The sequence below is a fragment of the Chiloscyllium plagiosum genome, unplaced genomic scaffold (assembly GCF_037043375.1).
Source record: "Chiloscyllium plagiosum isolate Xiang-an unplaced genomic scaffold, Cpla_swu_hap1 HiC_scaffold_9, whole genome shotgun sequence".
Taxonomy (NCBI): Eukaryota; Metazoa; Chordata; class Chondrichthyes; order Orectolobiformes; family Hemiscylliidae; genus Chiloscyllium; species Chiloscyllium plagiosum.
In genome coordinates, this window is record NW_028270147.1 from 21,706,208 (window position 1) to 21,728,792 (window position 22,585).

The following is a 22,585-nucleotide window of genomic DNA, read 5'->3' on the forward strand; positions in this document are numbered from 1 at the left end:
TATACCATGCATACTGAATGCTCCATGCATTATTACTATGAATATTTTAACAAAACAGGAATTGAATGTTTTCAATGTATTCTGTGGTCCCACATGTGAATGTATTAAAATTAAATATTCAATATTTGTCACCAATTATGTATTGTAAATTGTCTTCATTTAGAAATGACAGAATCTTCTTGTATAAGGTAAAACAAAATCTGTCTCTGGTGAGCCTATTCATTTCTATATTATTTATGAAACTGATGTGAAGTTACACTTGCAAGATGGTTATTAAGTGAGAATTTTACTTTATTCTTTCATGTAATTGCCAACGTTTGTTGCCCACCCCGTTTGCCTTTAAACTGATTTCTGGCTAGGCCATTAAAGGGCAGTTAAGAGTCATTCACATTACTGAGAGTCTGGAGCATATGTATTGCCAGGCAGATAAAGAAGGGAATTTCCTTCTCCAAAGGATACTAATGAACTAAGTGGTTTTCTACGACAGTCAGTGGTAGCTGTCATAGTCAGCTGCATGTGGGATTTGGATCCACTTTCACAGAAAACTAGCCTGGACCTCTGCATCACCAGTCCAGTAATATTGCCACTACTCCACCACTTCACCCTGAGAATCTTAGTAGTTTCACTGCTGCCTTATCATTTAACAATGGGATAAAATGTTGTTATGTTTGTGAAATAGGTTTCTCAACTGGAGCAAGAATTATATAAACAGAAAATGGCCTATACTGATGAGCTCTCAAAAACCGAAGGAAAGCTTTTAAAGGCATATGATGGCCAAGATTCCAAACACCAGCAGGTGGTTGAACTTACCAGTGCTCTGAAGTAAGTTTTGTGGTAGAGAGGATTAATATCTGTCAGAAATGTTGTTGTTATTGTTTTGGTCTTGTAGTTTCCGAAGTGTTGAAAGGACATGGTTGAGTTTTAAATATCCACAACCTGCTTTTGTGTTACATAGCACCCTGATCTTGGTGGGTTTCAGTACCCTTTTGGGAAAAGTAGGCAGTGGATTAGCAAATTTGTTCTTTTGCTGCAGGGCTCTGGTGAATATTTCATCCATCGGAAATCTTGTAGGAACTACATTATAAGCAACTTCAGTCCTTTTCCTATGAACTGGGGACCACAACACTGAGTCATTAGATTTGGTATCAGTCGGTTGCTGAGTAGTAAAGCTAGGGTTTCCAGACATGAATAATGTTGGAAATAGAAAACTATAATTGTGTAATGTTTGATTCATTTAATGTGATGTGGAGGTGCCGGTTTTGGATTGGGGTGGACAAGGTTAAACATCACACAATACCAGGTAATAATCGAACAGGTTTATTTGGGGAAGCACCAGCTTTCAGAGCGCTGCTCCTTCATCAGGTAGCTGTGGAGCAGGATCTTAAGACACAGAGCTTATAGCAAAAGATAACACTGTCATGCGACTGAAACAATACATTGAACAAACCGAGATTGGTGTGAAGTCTTTCATCTTTTAGAATGGAATTTATACAATGTTATATGGATTGACTCTGCTTTTTGATTGTCTGCTTTTTGAGCAAAATAGAATCTGCAGGCAATCAATTCATGTAACATTTCATAAATTCTTACTTTGGAAGTAGAACCAGTCTGACTCAAGATTGGGATATAGACAGACTCTAACCTCACACCTTTAATGCATTGTCTGAGCTGAGATGTCACTTTTTTTATAAAACCTTAAGTTGTCTCGAGAATGTGACTTAAAAGAAGTTCTGGCGTTTACATATTAATGAACCAAAACCTACACCCCATTCTAAAAGATGAAAGACCTAACAGCAATCTTGGTTTGTTCAATACATTGTTTCAGTTGCATGACAGTGTAATCTTTTGCTATAAGTTCTGTGTCTTATGATCCTGCTCCACAGCTATCTGATGAAGGAGCAGTGCTCCGAAAGCTAGTACTTCCAAATAAACCTGTTGGACAAAACCTGGTGTTGTGAGATTTTTAACTTTATTTAATGTGATAACTGTTTTTTAACATGCATTTGTTTGGTTCTGCAACTGGCATGCAGCTTTTTTGTTAAAATAAAGCAATGAATTATACATTTACCAAGTTGGCAGAAGTGCAAATTTCACATTTATAAATATAGACATAATAAATCGACATCATAAACAGATGAATGTGGGTTGTGTCTCCCTCGAAGCCCACCACCTCATGATGTTAATTGAATTAAGATTCTGTCTCTGAGTTGACCATGGATTATTACATCTAGTGGCATTTGTAAAAGATTTTAATATCTAGTGGTATTTGTTTTTCTGATGCAAATACTGATTATTCATTTGGTTGGTAAATTTGCTATATCCCGTAAGAATTGTTCTATGTTTTTATCTGACTCGTTTATTCAAAAGTTAGTGATACATACATGAAGTAATTCAGCCCTTCATGTCTAAAGTGGCTCAATATAGCTTTCCAATTATTGCCATTTCCCTGCTCTTTAACCATAGTTGTGATTTTTTTTCCTTTCAAGTCTTTTTATTTGATAAAATCTGCTTCCACCACCTCAAAAATTCAGAATCACAACTTGCTGAACCTCTATTTCTTTTGCCAAATGCCTTGTCTGTTCGCATTTATAACCAATTAACTGACCTATTACTGAAAACAGTTTGCCTTTACTTACAATATCAAAATCTTTCATGATTTTGAAAGACTGCAATTATCCTCTTAACTTTATTCTGAGAGCAACTCAACCTTTTTGTGTTTTTATGCTATTAGTTTTATTTTGTTACTACTTATGCTATTAATAAAACCTAGGCCCTTCTCAACCGTCCTGCTACTATGAGGAAGTAATGGCCTAATGGTATTATCGCTGGACTGTTAATATAGAGAGACTCAAGTAATGTTCTGGAGACCTGGTTCAAATCTCACCATGGCAGATGGTGGAATTTGAAGTCAATAAACATCTGGGATAAAGGGTGTAATGATGGCCATTGTCAGTTGTTGGGGAAAAATACATTTGATTCACTAATGCCCTTTAGGGAAGGAAACTACAATCATTACTTGGTCTGGCCTACATGTGACTCCAGTCCCACAACAATGTGCTTGACTCTTAACTGTCCTCTGGGCAATAAGCTGCACTCACATCTGTTCCTTCAGACTTTTAAAAATTGTATAATCTAGATAATCATACCTTTCCTTGATTTTTATGCTGAAGTATAATACTTCACACTTCCCAACATCACATTTTACTGGTTTACCAGTTCTGAAGAAGGGTTTCGGGACCTGGAACATTAACTCTCTTTCTCTATCCACAGATGCTGCCAGACCTGCTGAATTGTTCCAGCAATTTCAGTTTTTATTTGCATTTTACCTGCCATGTGTCTGACAACTTGATCTGTGCTGTCCTACTACTCATTTATTATATTTCACAGTTAGTGTCATTTAAAATCATAGAATCATATAATAGAGAAGAGGCTGTTCAGCTCATCCAGTCTGTGCCACTGAAAATATAATACTGCCTACACTAGTCCCACTTTGCTGCACTAGGCCAGTGGCCTTGGATCTTATGACACTTAATTGCTCATCCAATTTTTTTTTTAAAATTGTGAGATTTCCTGCCACAGCTACTCTCCCAGACCGTGCATTCCAGCCCACTGCCATCCTTGGGCAAACAGGTGATTCCTTAAATCCGCTCTGAACTTCCTACCTTTCACTTTAAAAGTATGCCCCTTGTTATTGACACTTCAACTTAGAGAACCACCTGCTTTCTATTCACCATGCCGCTCATACTCTTATACAACTCTACTAGGTAACACCCCGACACCTCCAAATTCAACCTTCTGTGCTTCAGAGAAAATTATCCAATCCCTGGCCATAGCTGAAATGTTCCATCCTCGGCAACATCCTGGTCAATCTCCTTCACACGTGTTCTAGTCCAATCACATTCTTTCTATAACGTGCTGAGCAGAACTGCATTTCGTACTCCCAATATGGGCTCATCAGAATTCTGTGGAGCACAGCATTACCTCCCTGATTTATAATCTATGCTATGACTGATAACGGTGAATGTCCCATATGTGGCTTTAACCTGTCCTGTCACCTTCAGGGATCTGTGGACAAGCACCCAGGATTCCTTTGTTCCTCTGAGCTTCCTTGTGTCCTGTCATTCACTGCATATTCCCCTGTCTTGTTCCTTCTTCCAAAGGGCATAATCCCAGATTTATCAGGGCTAAATCCCATCTGCTACTGATTTGCCCACCTGACCAAAGCATTTTATGTTCCTTTTGTAACCCAACACATCTCTCCTCATTGACCACCATCAGGCCAACCTTTATGTCACCTGCAAATGTACTTATTGCCACTGCCACACCCCACGCCAAAAATTCTCGACTACATCATTTATGAATTTCACAGACAGCAAGGGACCCAGCATTGATCCATGTGGTATGCCATTGCACACTGGACTTCAGTCACACAAACAGCCTTTTACCACCACCTGTCTCCAGTAATTAAGCCAATTTTAGATCCATCTTGCCAAATTAGCCAGAATCCCATGAGCTCTTACCTTCTTTGACAAGGTCCCACATGGGAAATTGATAATGGTCCTGCTGAAAGCCATATAAACTACATAACTGCCGGACCCTCATCCAAACACTTAATCACCGTCCTCAAAAACTCAACCAGATTTGCAAGGTATGATCATCTCCTTCTGACAAAGCTATGCTGACTATCCTTGAGCACACTTTACCTCCCAAAATGGCGATTCATTTTCTCCTTTTCTATTTTCTGAAATAGTTACCCTATCACTGATGTTATGTTCACTGTTATGTAGTTCCCTGGTCTGTCTCTGTATCACCCTGTTGTACAGTGGAGCCACAGTAGCTGACCTTCATTAGCTGGGGCCAGAGATGATTTAAAAATTTGAATCAGGCCACTTTAATTTCCTCCCTTGTCTCCCAAAGCAACCTGGGATACAACTCGTCTGGACCTGGGTGTTTGTTCACTTTTAAATCTGCCAAAACCTCGCAAAACCAGCTCGGTTCTTCTATCAACCTGCTCATGGACTTCACAGACCATCTTCTTGAATTTGATAGTTGCATTCTCCTTGTCTCAAGTAAAGATAGATGCAACACATCATTTAACACACGATCAATATCCTCCAGCTTCACGCACAGATTGTCCCCATGGTATGTAATGGGCTTTACTCTTTCCCTGGTTATTCTCTTACCCTTGACATACTTGTAGAATAACTTAGGTTTATCCTTAATCTTGCCCATCAATATTTTCCCATGACCCTCTTTGCTCTTAATTGCTTACTTGAGTTTCCTTGCACTTTATAAACTCCTCAAGGGCCTTCATTGTTTTGTATCTGTATGCATCTCTTTTCCTTTTTGTCTCATCATAAATGTACCTGGACATCCTTTGTTTGCTGGGCTTATTGCTCTTACATTTCACCCTAATGGAACATGTTGGACCTGTATTTCCCAAGTTTCTGAATGCCGAACACTGTTTTGCTGTAGATTGACCTTCAGATAGCTGTTCCCAATCTTTTTTGGCCAGATCTTACCCTCTTTTAATAAACTCTGTCTTCCTCTCAGACCAGTTTTCTCCTTTTCCAAAACTAAAAACATAGGTTTATGGTCAATATCATTAAAATGCTCTTTGACTGACACCTCAAACACCAATGTGGCTTCAACCAGAAGGTACTGATGTGGGCAAGAACTTCTGCCCATCATCCTTGTGTGACTTACTATTTAAGTCACCATAGAACCCAATTGTTTATGAAAAGAACTGAAGAGCAGATGATTGTGTGAGAAAATTTTCCCTGACCATGGTGGATGTGATGCCATTTCAGACACTTGCTGTGATCCTTGAATTCTGAAATGGAAACTTCTGGCTGTGGAAATTGAACGATACGATGCTGTGAAAGCTATTTTCTTAATTAAGTTATTGTTTATAAAATTTTAAATGTGATCTGGATTCACTTTGCATTTGGAAAATGAGGCTCTGTTTTAATTTCTTTCTAAAAAGCAAAGCTTTTTTTTTGCCTTTAGGGTTAGATTCATCTCATGACTGTCATTTTTAAAAATATATTTAGACTAAGTCTTAAGTATCTTTACTTTTGAGTATGTGTTGTGCATTTGGTTATCTGTTGGAAACTTCCAGAAGCTTGTATTTGGTTCTGTAAATTTTATTTAAGAATTGTAATATTTTTAAGATAAAAGTATTACATCAGCCTGTTTATGTTTGTGTGAGTAATTCACGGTACTTATCTTTTTTTTTCAGGGAAATAAAGACTGCGATGGATAAATGCAAAGATGAAACTACTGCACTGGAAAAAGAACTTCTTCAATTGAGACGTGATAGTGCAAACAAGGATATTCAGCTTAACCAGCTGGAAATGACTTTGCGTAATACACAGATCGAATTGGACAAGAAGTCTGACCAAGGTAGAAAATACCTTTGTGTGTGTGTTTTTCATATATATAATATATATAAAAAGTACACACACAGATAATACTATTCCAAGTATGTACAAGTTCATTCGTGTATGCACTAATTAATAAACGTAAATAATGGTATAATGTTATTTAAGGCCATTTCAAAAAATACAAAATAAGTTTTCTGTGGAGTGCCTGATATCATTATGATTTGTTTCTTGTTTTTCTCTTGCGCCATCTGAAATTTAATTTTATATAAAGAGTTACTAATTTCAACAAGTATTAAACAAAATTAGATTTCCGCCTGTGCAATATTATCAGATATGTTTAACCAGTTCATACACCATTAAAATGCAGTGGTTAATAGTTAAATAACTAAACAGAACTTTGTAAATTTTTTTCCATTATGTAAATATGTTTAAGTTTGAAAAATTAATTCCCTGGTAGTGCTTGATCTGGAAGAAAATCTTCACAAGATTGAGACAGACCGAAGAAATGCTTTGCAGGAAAATCAGAAGATAGAAGCACAGTTGAGGAATGCACACAGTGAATTACATGACACTTTAAATCAGCTGAAAGAGCTACGAGATGTCCTTCAAACAGCTCAGAATAATATGGAGGATAAAAAGAATGTTATTGAAGAGCTCACACGTGAAATTCGGTGAGTTACTTCATCTACTGGAGCAAAGAAGTGAACTGTATTACATTGAATAATCGGTTTGGACCCTGTCAGTTTCTTCCTTTGATTTCTTATCATATTTCAGCGTTCCATAAATGTCACATTGAACAAATGTATATTTCATGTTTACATGGTATCAACTATATGCATATTCTATCTAAATATGGAACAGGCCATTGCAATATTAATTATGTATGTTGCCAAGCGCAAAAGTTCAAAATTCAAAGCCGCATTCCTTGAGACTACAAAAGATGAAGTTTGGCAAAATTTATGTACAATGGTTTTATCAAAATGAATTAGATTTTATATCAAAATTCTGTGATGTTGAGATTGTTAAGTGGTATACTTTCAACCTTTAATGCGTCTCCTTTTTTCTTGTTAGTTTCACGTATTCGAATAAAATATTTCTGGATCAAAAAATACTAATTTTAAAAAATTTAGTGGAGCAGAATGCAAGATTTCAACTGGTTTGTTGAAGTGACTGTGAGTTCCACTTAAATTGAAAGTGTATGTTTGTAAAGTAATGGATTACATTATTACTCTACATCCATTCATTTAACTGCATTTGAATGTAAAAAAAAATATAAAGAAGAGCTTCTTTTTATAAAATTGTTTCAGTCTGTTTTCCAACTTTATTTGTACATTTCGTCAATGTGATTATCTGATAAAACTCATGGTATTATAAAGCCCCTTCTTTGATGTGAAAGGAATTCAGCATTTCAGACCTAAGTGCCAATCGATTTGTCGTTTAGCAGTATGTCTGTTTTGAGGGCTATATCTAAATATAAGATGGAAAAATTAGAGTGGGGAAGGATGGAATGTTTTTTCTTCAATTATATTAGTCTCACCTGTAAGTTGAGAGTTTCTCTTATGAATTCACTTTTTGAAGTATTATTAATTCGGCTTCACTGATTGGGCCACTTATTGCACATCCCTTGTCACCCTTGAGAAGATGGTTTTGAGCTGCTTTCATATGAGCTGCAACCCGTTTGCTGTCAGCAATGCCATTAGGGAGGGAGTTCCAGGATTTTGACCCAGCGATACTGAAGAAGTCGTGAGATATTTCCAAGTCAGGATGATGAATACTTTGGAAGGAAACTTGCTGCTGGTGGTGGTGTAGATGCTGTCTAAGGATCCTTGCTGAATTTCTGCATTCCATGCTGTAGATGGTGCACACTGCTGATGCTGTGCCAAGGTGGTGGAGGAAGTGTATGTTTGTGGATGTGGTGCTATTCAAATAGGCTGCTTTGTCCTTAATGATGTCGAGCTTCTTGAGTGTTGTTGGAGCAGCATTCATCCAAGCAAGTGGTGAGTGTTCCATCACACCTTTCACTTAAGCCTTGTAATGTTGGACATACTTTGGGTATTCAGAAGATGGGTTCTTTGCTGCAGGATTCCGAGCATCTCAACTGCTGTTGTCGACACAGTGTTTTCTTTGGCTAGTCCAGTTCTGTTTCTGGTCAGTGGTAACCCACAGGAAGCTGATAGTGGTGTATTCAGTGATGGTAATGCCATTGAATGTCAAGAGGAGATGGTTAGAATCTCTCTTATTGGTGATGGTCATTGACTGGCACTTGTGTGGCACAGATGTTATTTGCTACATCAGCCCAACCCCAATGCCAGGTCTTGTTGCATTGGTCATGGACTCCTTCAGTACCTGAGGAATCCTGAACATTGTGCAAAATCAGTGAACATCTCCAGTTGTAATGTTGTGATGGATGAAAGGCCATTGATAAAGCTGCTGAAGAAGGTTAGGCCAAAGACACTGACCTGAGGAACTCCTGCAGAGCAATTCTGTTGCTGAGATATCTGACTTCTAACAACAACAACTATCTTCCTTTTTGCCAGGTATGACTTTAACCAGCAGACTTTCCCTCTGATTTCCATTGACCATAGTTTTACTCGGACTTTTTAATGCTACAAGCGACCACATGTGGCCCTGATGATGAAGGCAGTCACTTTCCCTCTCATCTGTTTCTCGTTTTTTACGGCCTTCATTAGAACATAGTGAAATTAGGCCAGGAGCTGAATATTCCTGAAAGGACCCAAACTGTGCACCAGTGAGCATGTTATTTCCAAGCAAGTGCTGCCTAATACCACAGTTGATGACATCTTTCATCCCTTTACTGATGATCAAGAGGGCAGGCAATTGATTTGATTGATTATTGTCACAAGTAACAAGACACAGTGAAAAGTATTGTTTTGTGTATTAACCAGACAAATCAGACCTTGCATAAATACATCAGGGTAATAAAACAGAATGCAAAATATAGTGTTATGGCTACAGGGAAGGTACAGAGAAAGATCAGCTTAATATGTTAGAAGTCTGTTCATAAGTCTGATAACAGTGGGGAAGAAGCTGAGTTGAATTTATTTTGCCTTTTGTGTACAGGGAGTACCTGTGAAATTTTCCACGTTGCTGATTAGGTGCATGTTGTAGCTGTACTGGAACAGCTCAGATAGGAGCGTGGAATGTTCTGGAGAACACATCTTCAGCACTATTAGAGTCATAGAGATGAACAGCATGGAAACAGACCTTTCGGTCCAACCCGTCCATGCCGACCAGATATCCCAACCCAATCTGGTCCCACCTGCCAGCACCCAGCCCATATCCCTCCAAACCCTTCCTATTCATATACCCATCCAAATGCCTCTTAAATGTTGCAATTGTACCAGTCTCCACCAAATCCACCTGGTAGCTCATTCCATACACATACCACCCTCTGTGTGAAAACGTTGCCCCTTAGGTCTCTTTTATATCTTTCCCCTCTCACCTTAAATCTATGCCCTCTAGTTCTGGACTCCCTGACCCCAGAGAAAAGACTTTGTCTATTTATCCTATCCATGCCCCTGATAATTTTGTAAACCTCTATAAGGTCACCCCTCAGCCTCCGATGCTCCAGGGAAAACAGCCCTAGCCTGTTCAGCCTCTCTCTGGAGCTCAGATCCCCCAACCCTGGCAACACCCTTGTAAATCTTTTCTGAACCCTTTCAAGTTTCAAAACATCTTTCCGATAGGAAGGAGACCAGAACTGCACGCAATATTCCAACAGTGGCCTAACCAATGTCGTGTACAGCCGCAACATGACCTCCCAACTCCTGTACTCAATACTCTGACCAATAAAGGAAAGCATACCAAACGCCGCCTTCACTATCCTATCTATCTGCAACTCCACTTTCAAGGAGCTATGAACCTGCACTCCAAGGTCTCTTTGTTCAGCAACATTCCCTAGGATCTTACCATTAAGTGTATAAGCCCTGCTAAGATTTGCTTTCCCAAAATGCAGCACCTCGCATTTATCTGAATTAAACTCCATCTGCCACTTCTCAGCTCATTGGCCCATTTGGTTCAGATCCTGTTGTAATCTGAGGTAACCCTCTTCGCTGTCTACTACACCTCCAATTTTGGTGTCATCTGCAAACTTACTAACTGTACCTCTTATGCTTGCATCCAAATCATTTATGTAAATGACAAAAAGTAGAGGGCCCAGCACCGAGCCTTGTGGCACTCCACTGGTCAAAGGCCTCAGTCTGAATAACAACCCTCCACCACCACCCTCTGTCTTCTACCTTTGAGCCAGTTGTGTATCCAAATGGCTAGTTCTCCCCTGTATTCCATGAGATCTAACCTTGCTAATCAGTCTCCCATGGGGAACCTTGTCAAATGCCTTACTGAAGTCCATATAGATCACATCTACTGCTCTGCCCTCATCAATCTTCTTTGTTACTTCTTCAGAAAACTCAATCAAGTTTGTCAAATGCTTTTAGGAACTGTAGCCTTTGCAGGATCTAATGCCTGCAGCCATTTCTTTATATTACATGGAGTGAAGGGAATTCTCTGAAGACTGGCAGCTGTGATGCTGGGGAGCTCTGGAGGAACTGAGATAAAAACCATACAGTTTTTGTGGAATTTTAATAGTTCAGTTGGCTGGACAGCTGGTTTGCGATGCAGAGATATGCCAACAGCACGGTTCATTTCCTGCATTAGCTGAAGTTACCATAAAAGTTCAACCTTCTCACCCTTGCCGTTTGGTGACCTTTAGGTTTAACCTCCCCATTAGTTATGTCTCTCTAATCACAGAACAACTCTCTCTGGTTTTCTGGGACTGTGGCAACTTTACTGTTTATATCCCCTCACATGAACTTTTGCAATTATTTTTACTATGAAATGTTTCCATCCACTGCAGCAGTATTTTGCTTAATCACAGTACCATCAGCGCACAAGCAGGTCATGCAACCCATTGAGCCTACTCCATCTTTTAATAATATGATAGCTGGTTCTTAGTGCCACAATACATTTCTCAGTGATTCCCAGGTGCCTTGATTCTCTCAAGAGTTTGAAAATATCAGTCAAAGCCTTGGATATACCCAATGACTGAGAAATCAAAGCAAAATAGAAAATTTTTAAGATTCATATTCCTGAATGAAGAAATTTCTCTTTATTTTAGTCTAAACTGGCCACACTCACTTGTCCTTGAGAAGATGGCAGTAAGACACCATCTTGAACCACAGCACTCTTTGTGGTACAGGTACACCAACAGGTGTTATTAGATAGACAGATCAAGGAGCTTGACCCAGCAATGATGAAGGGGCAGTTTCAAGTCAGGAAGGTGTGTGACTAGAAGGAGAACTTGCGGGTCGGTTTGTTTTCATACGCCTGCTTCCTTTGGTGGTGGATGTGAAGTTAGATGGTGCTTTTTAAAGAAAATTGTGAGATGCCATAGTGCATTTGTAGATGGTATACACTACAGCCAAGGTGGGACACTGGTGGATAGAGCAAGGTTTCAGGTTGGGTGCTAGCTCAGTAACCTCTTGTGCTCTGAATGGTGTTGAGCTTCTTAGATGTTTCTGCAAAGTAAGAATTATTCCACCACTGTCCTAAGTTATGACCTGTGAATGTGGAAAGGTTTTGGAGGATCCAGGAATACATTATGTGCCATAGTAGGCCCAGATGCAGACATGCTCTTTCACCACTGCTGTTATTAAGTTATACAGCACGGGAACAGACCCTTCCATCAACTCACCCATGCCACTGACCAGACATCCCAATCTAACCTATTCCCATTTGCCAGCATTTGGCCCATATCCCTCTTAAGCCCTTCCGATTCATATACCCATCCAGATGCCTTTTAACTGTTGTAATTGCCTCCATCACTTTGTCTGGCAGCTCGTTCCAGACAAGTGTCACCCTCTGCGTGAAAAAGTTGTCCCTTGGTTCCTTTTTAAATTTTTCACTTCTCACCATAAACTTATGTTCTCTAGTTTTGAACTCACTCACCCAGGAAAAAGACTTGGCTATTGAAACTATCTATGCCCCTCATGATTTTATAAACGTCTATAAAGTCATTCCTAAGCCTCAGTCTGTTCAGCCTTTCTCTGTAGCTCAAATCCTCCAGTCCCAGCAACATCCTTGTAAATCATTTCTGCACCCTTTCAAGTTTAACAACATCCTTCCTCTCGTAGCGCATCCAGAATTGTATACGGTATTCCAAATATGGCCTCACCAGTGTCCTGCACATCAGCACCATGACATCCCAATTCCTATACTCAGTGTGGCGAAAGTGAATTCTGCAGATGCTGGAGATTAGAGTCAAGAGTGTGGTGCTGAAAAGGTACAGCAGCTCAGGCAGCATCCAAGGAGCAGGAAAATCAATGTTTCGGGCAAAAGCCCTTCATCAGGAATGAGGCTGGGAACCTTGGGGTTGGAGAGATAAATGGGAGGGGTTTGGACTGGGGAAGGTAATTGAGACAGGCTACTGCAGAAATTGCAAAACCTGCGCCGACATCCCCTCCTTCACCTCCATCCAAGGACCCAAAGGAGCCTTCCACATCCATCAAAGTTTCACCTGCACTTCCACACATGTAATTTACTGTATCTGTTGCTCCTGGTGCAGTCTCCTCTACGTTGAGGAAACAGGACACCTACTCGCAGAGCGCTTCAGAGAACATGTCCGGGACATCCACACCAATCAACCCCACCGCCCCGTGGCCGAACATTTTAACTACCCCTCCCACTCTGCCGAGGACATGCAGGTCCTGGGCTTCCTCCATTGCCACTCCCATATTACCCGACACCTGGAGGAAGAACGCCTCATCTTCCGCCTCGGGATCCTCCAACCCCTGGCATCACTGTGGATTTCGCCAGTTTCCTCATTTCCCCTCCCCTCAACCTACCCCAATTCCAACCTTCCAGCTCAGCACCATCCTCATGGCCTGTCCCATCTGTCCATCTTCCTTCCTGCCTATTGGCTCCACCCTTCCCTCAGACCTATCACCTTTGCCCCCACCTCCATCCACCTATTGCACTCTCAGCTACCTTCTCCCCAGCCCCATTCCTGATAAAGGGCTTTTTCCCAAAACGTTGATGTTCCTGCTCCCCGAATGCTACCTGACCTGCTGTGCCTTTGCAGCACCACACTCTTGACTCCTATACTCAATGCACTGACCAATACAGGCAAGTCTGCCAAACACCACCTTCACTACCTTGTCTACCTTTGTGATATTTTACATGAAAGCAATTTTATTCTTTATGCATAATCTAAATGGCACACGTTTTGTTTTGGTTCCACTATATTAAAGGTTGTTTTCTGCGGCACGGTGGCTCAGTGGTTAGCACTGCTGCCTCACAGCGCCAGGGACCCGGGTTCAATTCCAGCCTCGGGTGACTGTCTGTGTGGAGTTTGCACATTCTCCCAGTGTCTGCGTGGGTTTCCTCCGGGTACTCCCGGTTTCCTCCCACAATCCAAAGATGTGCAGGTCAGGTGAATTGGCCATGCTAAATTGCCCATAGTGATAGATGCATTAGTAGGGAGTAGGGGAATGGATCTGGGTTGGTGACTCTTCGGAGAGTCTGTGTGGACTTGTTGGGCTGAAGGGCCTGTTTCCACACTGTAGGGAATCTAATCTAATCTAAATACAAATGAGGCAGACCATATTGTTGAAGAGGAGAATATGAAACAGACTGGTAAGCTAGAGGAGATACTTGTTAGGAAGGAAGATGTGTTGGGCATTTTGAAAAACTTGAGGATAGACAAGTCCCCAGGGCCTGACGGGATATATCCTAGGATTATGTGGGAAGCAAGAGAGGAAATTGCAGAGCCGTTGGCAATGATCTTTTCGTCTTCACTGTCAACGGGGGTGGTACCAGGGGACTGGAGAATGGCGAATGTTGTGCCCTTGTTCAAAAAGGGGAATAGGGATAACCCCGGGAATTACAGGCCAGTTAGTCTTACTTGGGTGGTAGGCAAAGTAATGGAAAGGGTACTGAAGGATAGGATTTATGAGTATCTGGAAAGACACTGCTTGCTTAGGGACAGCCAGCACGGATTTGTGAGGGGTAGGTCTTGTCTTACACGTCTTATTGAATTCTTTGAGGAGGTGACCAAGCATGTGGATGAGGGTAGAGCAGTGGATGTAGTGTACATGGATTTTAGTAAGGCATTTAATAAGGTTCCCCATGGTAGGCTTATGCGGAAAGTCAGGAGGCATGGGATAGTGGGAAATTTGGCCAGTTGGATAGAGAACTGGCTAACCGGTCGAAGTCAGAGAGTGGTGGTAGATGGTAAATATTCAGCCTGGAGCCCAGTTACAAGTGGAGTTCCGCAGGGATCAGTCTGGGTCCTCTGCTGTTTGTAATGTTTATTAATGACTTAGAAGAGGGAGTCGAAGGGTGGGTAAGTAAATTTGCAGTCGATACGAAGATTGGTGGAGTTGTGGATAGTGAGGAGGGCTGTTGTCGGCTGCAAAGGGACTTAGATCTGATGCAGAGCTGGGCTGAGGAGTGGCAGATGGAGTTCAACCCTGCCAAGTGTGAGGTTGTCCATTTTGGAAGGACAAATAAGAATGCGGAATACAGGGTTAACGGTATGGTTCTTAGTAAGGTGGAGGAGCAGAGGGATCTTGGGGTCTATGTTCATAGATCTTTGAAAGTTGCCACTCAGGTGGATAGAGCTTGTAAGAAGGCCTATGGTGTATTAGCATTCATTAGCAGAGGGATTGAATTCAAGAGTCGTGAGGTGATGTTGCAGCTGTACAGGACCTTGGTAAGGCCACATTTGGAGTACTGTGTGCAGTTCTGGTCGCCTCATTTTAGGAGAGATGTGGAAGCTTTGAAGAGGGTGCAAAGGAGATTTACCAGGATGTTGTCTGGAATGGAGAATAGGTCGTACGAGGATAGATTGAGAGTGCTCGGCCTTTTCTCATTGGAACGGCGAAGGATGAGGGGTGACTTGATAGAGGTTTATAAGATGATCAGGGGAATAGATAGATAGAGACTTTTCCCCCGGGTGCAACAGAGTGTTACAAGGGGACATAAATTTAAGGTGAAGGGTGGAAGGTATGGAGGGATGTCAGGGGTAGGTTCTTTTCCCAGAGAGTGGTGGGGGCATGGAATGCGCTGCCTGTGGGAGTGGCAGAGTCAGAAATATTGGTGACCTATAAGCGGCAATTGGATAGGTACATGGATGGGTGCTTAAGTTAGGACAAATGTTCGGCACAACATCGTGGGCCGAAGGGCCTGTTCTGTGCTGTATTATTCTATGTTCTAAATGTTTAAATCACATACAATTTAATGAACAACTGGGAATCACATCAAATCTTATTTTAAAAAGTAAATCGCTAACTTGTCACTTCTCAGTGGATGATGTTTCCCATCTGTGGGAAGAGAGAAGAAAAATGAGAATATTTTTGTGCTTTTGAAAAGCTTTATGATCGAGCTTGATTTATCCATGATTGAATATCTTAATTATGGGTATCTGGATGTTCTTGGAGCATGTGTTATTTTTAAAAATTTATATTTGGACATTTCTTTTGGCAAAAGAAAATGCAGCTTGTTTCTCCATGTTCAGTTTACACGTTATAATAAAAATCAGAACTTGGTGATAAGGAGAGTGACAGCTTAATGAATCAGGATACAGACTTGCAAAATTAATTTAAACGTTTACACTTAGCATAATTGTAAAATTGAATTCTAAATGATTGGATGCAATGTTTGTAATCCCTAAGTGAATGATATCAGTACTAAAGCATCTGAAGTTCTATTGTTTGAAGTTTAATTTCTGTAGTTGCAGAAAATAGTCCACAGTGGTTGATTGTCAGGCAGCATCCAAGGAGCAGGAGAATCGACGTTTCGGGCATGAGCCCTTCTTCAGGAATGAGGACTTTCCTCTTTCCTGAAGAAAGACTCATGCCCGAAACGTCGATTCTCCTGCTCCTTGGATGCTGCCTGACCACCTGCGCTTTTCCAGCAACACATTTTCAGCTCTGATCTCCAGCATCTGCAGTCCTCACTTTCTCCCTGATGAAGGGCTCTGGCCTGAAATGTCGATTCTCCTGCTCCTTAGATGCTGCCTGACCTGCTGCGCTTTTCCAGCAACACATTTTCAGCTCTGATCTCCAGCATCTGCAGTCCTCACTTTCTCCACAGTGGTTGAGCATTTGTTAATTGCCTGTTAACAAGTACTCACCACAAGTGCTCACCACAATTGTTAATTTCTTTTCAACTGAACATTTGATATACTGAAAATAAGCTGGTAATCATCTGCTTTGTGCTCCCAATGAAATTGAATTTCGATATTGCTTGATCCTCTACCTTCCTATCAGCGATCATCTCAGATCTTGGTGATCACTCCTTAGAAAGTCTTTAAAACTCTACTTTCCTAATGAAAAATTCCAACTGCTGTCTTTCTGCAAGCAAGTCTGATGCCCAGCTGACAATAGCATGCAACCAACCGGAATTTTGTGTATAAAGGTTTCTTAACCAACTATCATAATCCTGGCTTTCAATTAACCCTTATTACTGTTATAGACCAGGTCAGACATCTTCAAAATATTTTAAAAAGGAGCCTAGACCCTAACTTTTTTTTTTAGGCAGATATAAAGTGAATATTCCAGAAGTGATGCAGTTGGTCAAACCACTCAGCTGTAAACAAAACAGAATTTATTTAAACTATGAAACACAGACGAAATAAAACATAATTTACAATAGCTTAACTTATTTGGTATCACAACCAACTCAATCGCAACTTAACGAAGCTGTTCCAATTCCTGCTACATCCCATAAACACTCCTTGGCAAATGGTAAATTCAAACACAGGTTCTTGGAGGCAGGAGAGGTTTCATAGAATCCCTACAGTGTTGAAACAGGCTCTTAAGCCCAACAAGTCCACACCAATCCTCTGAAGAGTATCCCACCCAAATCTATTCCCCTACCCTACTCCTCTACATTTACCCCTGACTAATGCACCTAACCTACACATCCCTGAACACTATGGGCAATTTAGCATGGCCAGTTCAACTAACCTGCATATCTTTGGATTGTGGGAGGAAACCAAATCATTCCGAGGAAACTCTCTCACAGACGTAGGGAGAATGTACAAACTTCACAGTCGCCCGACGCTGGAATCGAACCCGGGTTCCTGGTACTGTGAGGCAGCAGTATTAACCACTGAGCCACTTTGCTGTATTTAGGTTTTGGAGAGAAACTTCAGGCAAGAAACATCAGTTGAAGCATGGAATGTCTTTTCACTGTAGCTGCTTCTCTAAGTTTTGTGACTGCTTGTTAAAATGAACCAAACTAGAATTAAAACCTTAACCGGGAGAACTGGCTGCTCCCTGCCATTGTTCAAAGTAACCATTTCCAGACAAATCGGCACCTCTGCCTTTACAAACCCACTTGATAAAAACCAAGGACAACATAACCTTGTTAAAGATGCAGCATTGTTGCATTACTCTGTAGTGAATTTTACAATTCCGAATTAAATACTTGTGGAGAGCTTATCCCTGCATGTAAAGTTTGTAGGTTTTGATGCAGGCTCGAACCAAAACCAGGAAATGAAACAGATACTTACTAGTTTCTAAGGAAACAAAGGTGCACTGAGATTTGGAATTTAAAATTGTTGGGCATATTGAAGCTGGATGAAAGACATAAAAGGGCATAAACTGGGTGATGGAACTGATGATGAGTTCTGTGATGCAGAACAGGCAAGCCTAAGAACCTGAAGCTGGGAATAAATTGCTGCAGCTGTTTCTTTTACTTGAAGATAACATTGATATATTTACCCCATCCAGATCAAATTAAGCAAGTTCTGTAGACGATTAACATGCTCATGCTTTAGTTGGTTGTGTGCTGATGCTCGGTGGGGATCACGTCAGCTAATAGAAAGTGAGGAGCTGGAGTTCTTCATGAGGAACATAGTTTTGAAGGACTGTAACTGAGAGTGAATATTAAAATCTGAGCTGACTGCTGAGCCAATTCATAGAACATCATCTTAGCTGTATCTGCCATTTATAGTTCATAATTTGCCTATTAATACATATTGAACTTGGATTGATTCTGAATGTTGAAGAATGGCTATTTAAGATAGTGTGCACTGTTGTGATGCTGCTCCTTTAACTAACAAGGTTACGTTGTCCTTGTTTTTTTTCCAGAGGGTCCTGAAGCAGAGGTTCCGATATGTCTGGAAGTATCTACTTGAAAAAGCTTTTTTTAAAATAAACACTTGTACAATGGAAGGAGGAGTGGTAGTTCTCTTAGATCAGGGTCGGGTTTGGTTTGGTTTGGTTTGGTTTTAGTAAGCTGTATTGTTTGCACCAGCTGGTCAAGTTTTAGCTGGGAACACAGAGAAGCTGCTGGGGAGCAAAAGGAGCAGTTCCATGCTGATCCTCTCTCTCTGACGTCTCTCCTGTAAGAACCTGTGTTTGATTTAATTTTATTTTTGCCGAGGGGTGTTTATGGGGATGTGGCAAGTACTTGGAACAGCATCATTAAATTGTGATAGAATCAATTGGGTTTTCAGTCGGTTAAGTTATTCTAAATTAGGTTCTCTTTTGTTCGTATTTCATTCAGTAGTCTGTAAATAAATTCTGTTTTGTTTAAAATTGAGTGGTTGGGTCAGCTGCATCACTACTGGGATATCCATTCTGAACCTGCTTAAAACAACTAGAAACATTAAGGTCTGGGCTGCCTTCTTGAAATGCTTTGAGGTGGTCTGGCCTGGCCCATAACACTGTTCACTTTAACTATTGTGAAATTCTTCTGTTTTAAACAGTGTAATCTTAAGACTTAATTCCTTTAGTAAAAACTGGATTTTAGATTTCTTACAGATTTAAAAAAAAATAAAGTTACTTGCCTTTACAGAGGTCATAACAGGCCATCAGGCAGCTAATTCTATCCAAATATCTAATGTAATTGTTGCAACACCGCACGCAGCCAATTTTGGTTTGGAGGAAGTACCATAATTTTCCTCACACTAATTGATTTAGGTGACTTATTAATGTGAATTTTGCTCTGAGGGACATTTTGTTTTGCTTTTACTGGATAAATGGAAGTTTTTATTGAAACGGGTATTATGTTTTGAGTAATTAGAAACTCATGGGAATTCTTTCCACGAGAATTAATTCCTGCAAAATGTCTGCAGCCCTCTGCTCAATTGCTTAAAAACTTCAGTCTATTGCTCATGGAGCACTGTAAATTATTGTTTCTAAGTAATAGGATCTCCCTGTTCCAATAGGCTATAGAGATATATTTTATATTTATGCTTTTAATTTACATTTTGCAATGGAAAGATTGAATACCCATGAGAAGAAGCAGGAGTGGGACTAGCTAATAGTTGTTTTCTACAACTGGCATAAGCCAAATGGCATCTTTATATTTTCTGACTTAAAAATTATTCATTTATGGAACATTGCCTTCACTGACAAGGCCAGCATTTATTCTCCATCACTATCTGTAAATAGCAATACGTTACAGATAATCAGTTTGTATTGGTATTCTATTCACAATGCAGATAAGCACAGAGCATCTGGAAGTTTGTAAGCTTTCACAATTGACTGAAACTTTGTGGATGGACAAGTTGAAGATAATTGGTGAAGCAAGGTGCTTCCTTGGACCCATGTATATCCTCTAATTCTTCAATTATTTATTGAAACTGTGGAGTTCATGTTTGTTCTATCGTGTGTGGATTAGAAAGAATCCAAGCTAGTATAAAAAACTTTTTGTTTAGTTCACATGGATTCTATTAAATGTGTTACTATGTTAACTCTGATTTAAAAATAATTATACTGAACAAAAGACAGCATACCCTGCAGCAATTGGCACTCTGCCATCAGGCAGCTAATTTTATCCAGATATCTAAAGAATTGAACATTACATTTAGAAAATCGATCTGAAGTGGTAAACACGTCAAGATCATTTTCTTTGTACCAAGTTTAAAAGGTCCAGACTATTTTTATCTTGTAAATATTTGTTACAGATTTCATGTTTTTAAATATTTGTGCTTTTAGAGGGGAAAAAAGTTTGCTTTCTATTTCAAGCCTTTATCAATAGTTGATGTTTTCTGGTACCTTGTGATGTGATTCATGTGACAACTATTTAGAGCAATTTTTTTGTGTACAAAGTTCAGAGCAAGAAATTGGTGATCTCCCTAGAGAACATTAAAGTTTTAGGAATAATGATATAAATTTTCTAGCTTGTTGGCAGAACTAGATCTTCCTTACAGGCCTAGTTGTTTGATGAAAAGAATCTCCTGAATGAACATATAACATCTAACATGTTACTTTTTAGCTCTGGGGTTAGACTTTTTGGGATGTTTAACACATTGTCCATGAGAGTTTGATGAGTGGGCCAGCAAGTGATTTTGCTCTCACTTCAACTCGTTTTCATTGTATTTAGGGCTGTTACTGTAGCATTTCAACCATCGGGCATCTAATCGTGCAATATCCTTTTCACGTAGAAAGTTTTAAATTTTGAACAAGAGTCCTATCAGACTTAAAACGTTAACTCTGTTTCTCTTGCCACAAATGTTGCCCGACCTACTGTGTTTTTCCAGCATTTTCTGTGTTTGTGTCAAAATTGAATATAGTTTGATTTTTGTGATTATTACAGGATTGCTGAAAGCTAATGGGGTTTTGTTGCACATATGATGGGATAATTTTGCAGTGGTCACTGCATCACCCCTTTAAAGCTGTTCTACAAAGCAAAGTGATTTTGTATATTTTTACTGATTTTTGTTTCTTCAATAGGCAATACAAAAATGAATTACAGGACAGAAATGTGAAAATCATTGAGATGGACCAGGCACTCAAGGACAGGAAATGGGAGCTCCAACAGAGAGCAGCTCAGGTATCCTGTAAACATGTGATTTTGCAGCATTTTATGATCAGTACCTTGTCCACAGCTTTCCTTATTCAGTTGATGCTTCATATATTCCGTATCTCTAACCATGATATTCAGACATTTTTTTCTCGGTTTTTGTTTAGAACTGATTTTAGGGTGATTTGCAGCAAACCAGCAGCTATTTCCTCTGTTGTGTTTTCATTGGTTATTTTACCAGAAATGAAAACTATTTCAGATTATGACAAATGATAACTCGGTGGACAGTATTTGGGAATGACTAGAGAAATTGGGTTTCAGTTCTTTCATAAGTAAATCACAGAACTTTTTAAAAGTTACATTCTCAAGTGAACTTTAACAGTGGTTAGCACTGCTGCCTCACAGCACCGGAGACCCGGGTTCACGGTGGCACGGTGGCACAGTGGTTAGCACTGCTGCCTCTCAGCACCGGAGACCCGGGTTCACGGTGGCATGGTGGCACAGTGGTTAGCACTGCTGCCTCACAGCACCGGAGACCCGGGTTCACGGTGGCACAGTGGTTAGCACTGCTGCCTCGCAGCGCCAGAGACCCGGGTTCAATTCCCGACTCAGGCGACTGACTGTGTGGAGTTTGCACGTTCTCCCCGTGTCTGCGTGGGTTTCCTCCGGGGGCTCCGGTTTCCTCCCACAGTCCAAAGATGTGCAAGTCAGGTGAATTGGCCATGCTAAATTGCCCGTAGTGTTAGGTAAAGGGGTAAATGTAGGGGTATGGGTGGGTTACGCTTCGGCGGGTCGGTGTGGACTTGTTGGGCCGAAGGGCCTGTTTCCACACTGTAAGTAATCTAATCTAATCTAATCAATTCCCGCCTCAGGCGACTGACTGTGTGGAGTTTGCACATTCTCCCCGTGTCTGCGTGGGTTTCCTCCGGGTGCTCCGGTTTCCTCCCACAGTCCAAAGATGTGCAGGTCAGGTGAATTGGCCATGCTAAATTGCCCGCAGTATTAGGTAAAGGGGTAAATGTCGGGGAATGGGTGGGTTGCGCTTCGCGGGTCGGTGTGGACTTGTTGGGCCGAAGGGCCTGTTTCCACACTATAATGCAATCTAATCTAATCTAATCTAATATTTACATCAATTCCTCAAGGTTGATATGACAGTTTTGAAGGAGTTGGGGACTATGTTAGATTAGTGATACATTCATGTCATTGAAGTAGATTGCTGAAAAATCAGAAATTTGCAGCCTGTTCATACTATTATGAAGTATGAATCTAGATTTATCCAACTATAATAGCAGAGCAGAAATGAATAATCAGTATTGAAATAAAGGATTATAATTAAGCATTTTGATTTTAATGACTCAGATGCATTGCTGGTGCTTTAATTGATTTAAGTTATCTGGAAATTATTTGGAATTTTTACAAAA

At 40.4% G+C, this 22,585-nt stretch overlaps 1 protein-coding gene across 10 annotated transcripts in view; it reads left to right on the forward strand.

Annotated features, from left to right (window-relative positions):
- The window catches only part of ccdc18 (coiled-coil domain containing 18), a 184,029-nt gene that overhangs the window by 120,775 nt on the left and 40,669 nt on the right, over positions 1-22,585 (forward strand). For all 10 annotated transcript variants that reach the window (XM_043698817.2, XM_043698814.2, XM_087990462.1 and 7 more), the window contains 4 exons: positions 680-822; positions 6,242-6,405; positions 6,844-7,057; positions 21,095-21,194. In XM_043698817.2, coding sequence (XP_043554752.2) covers positions 680-822; positions 6,242-6,405; positions 6,844-7,057; positions 21,095-21,194 — 621 coding nt within the window. The remainder of the gene's footprint in view (positions 1-679; positions 823-6,241; positions 6,406-6,843; positions 7,058-21,094; positions 21,195-22,585) is intronic.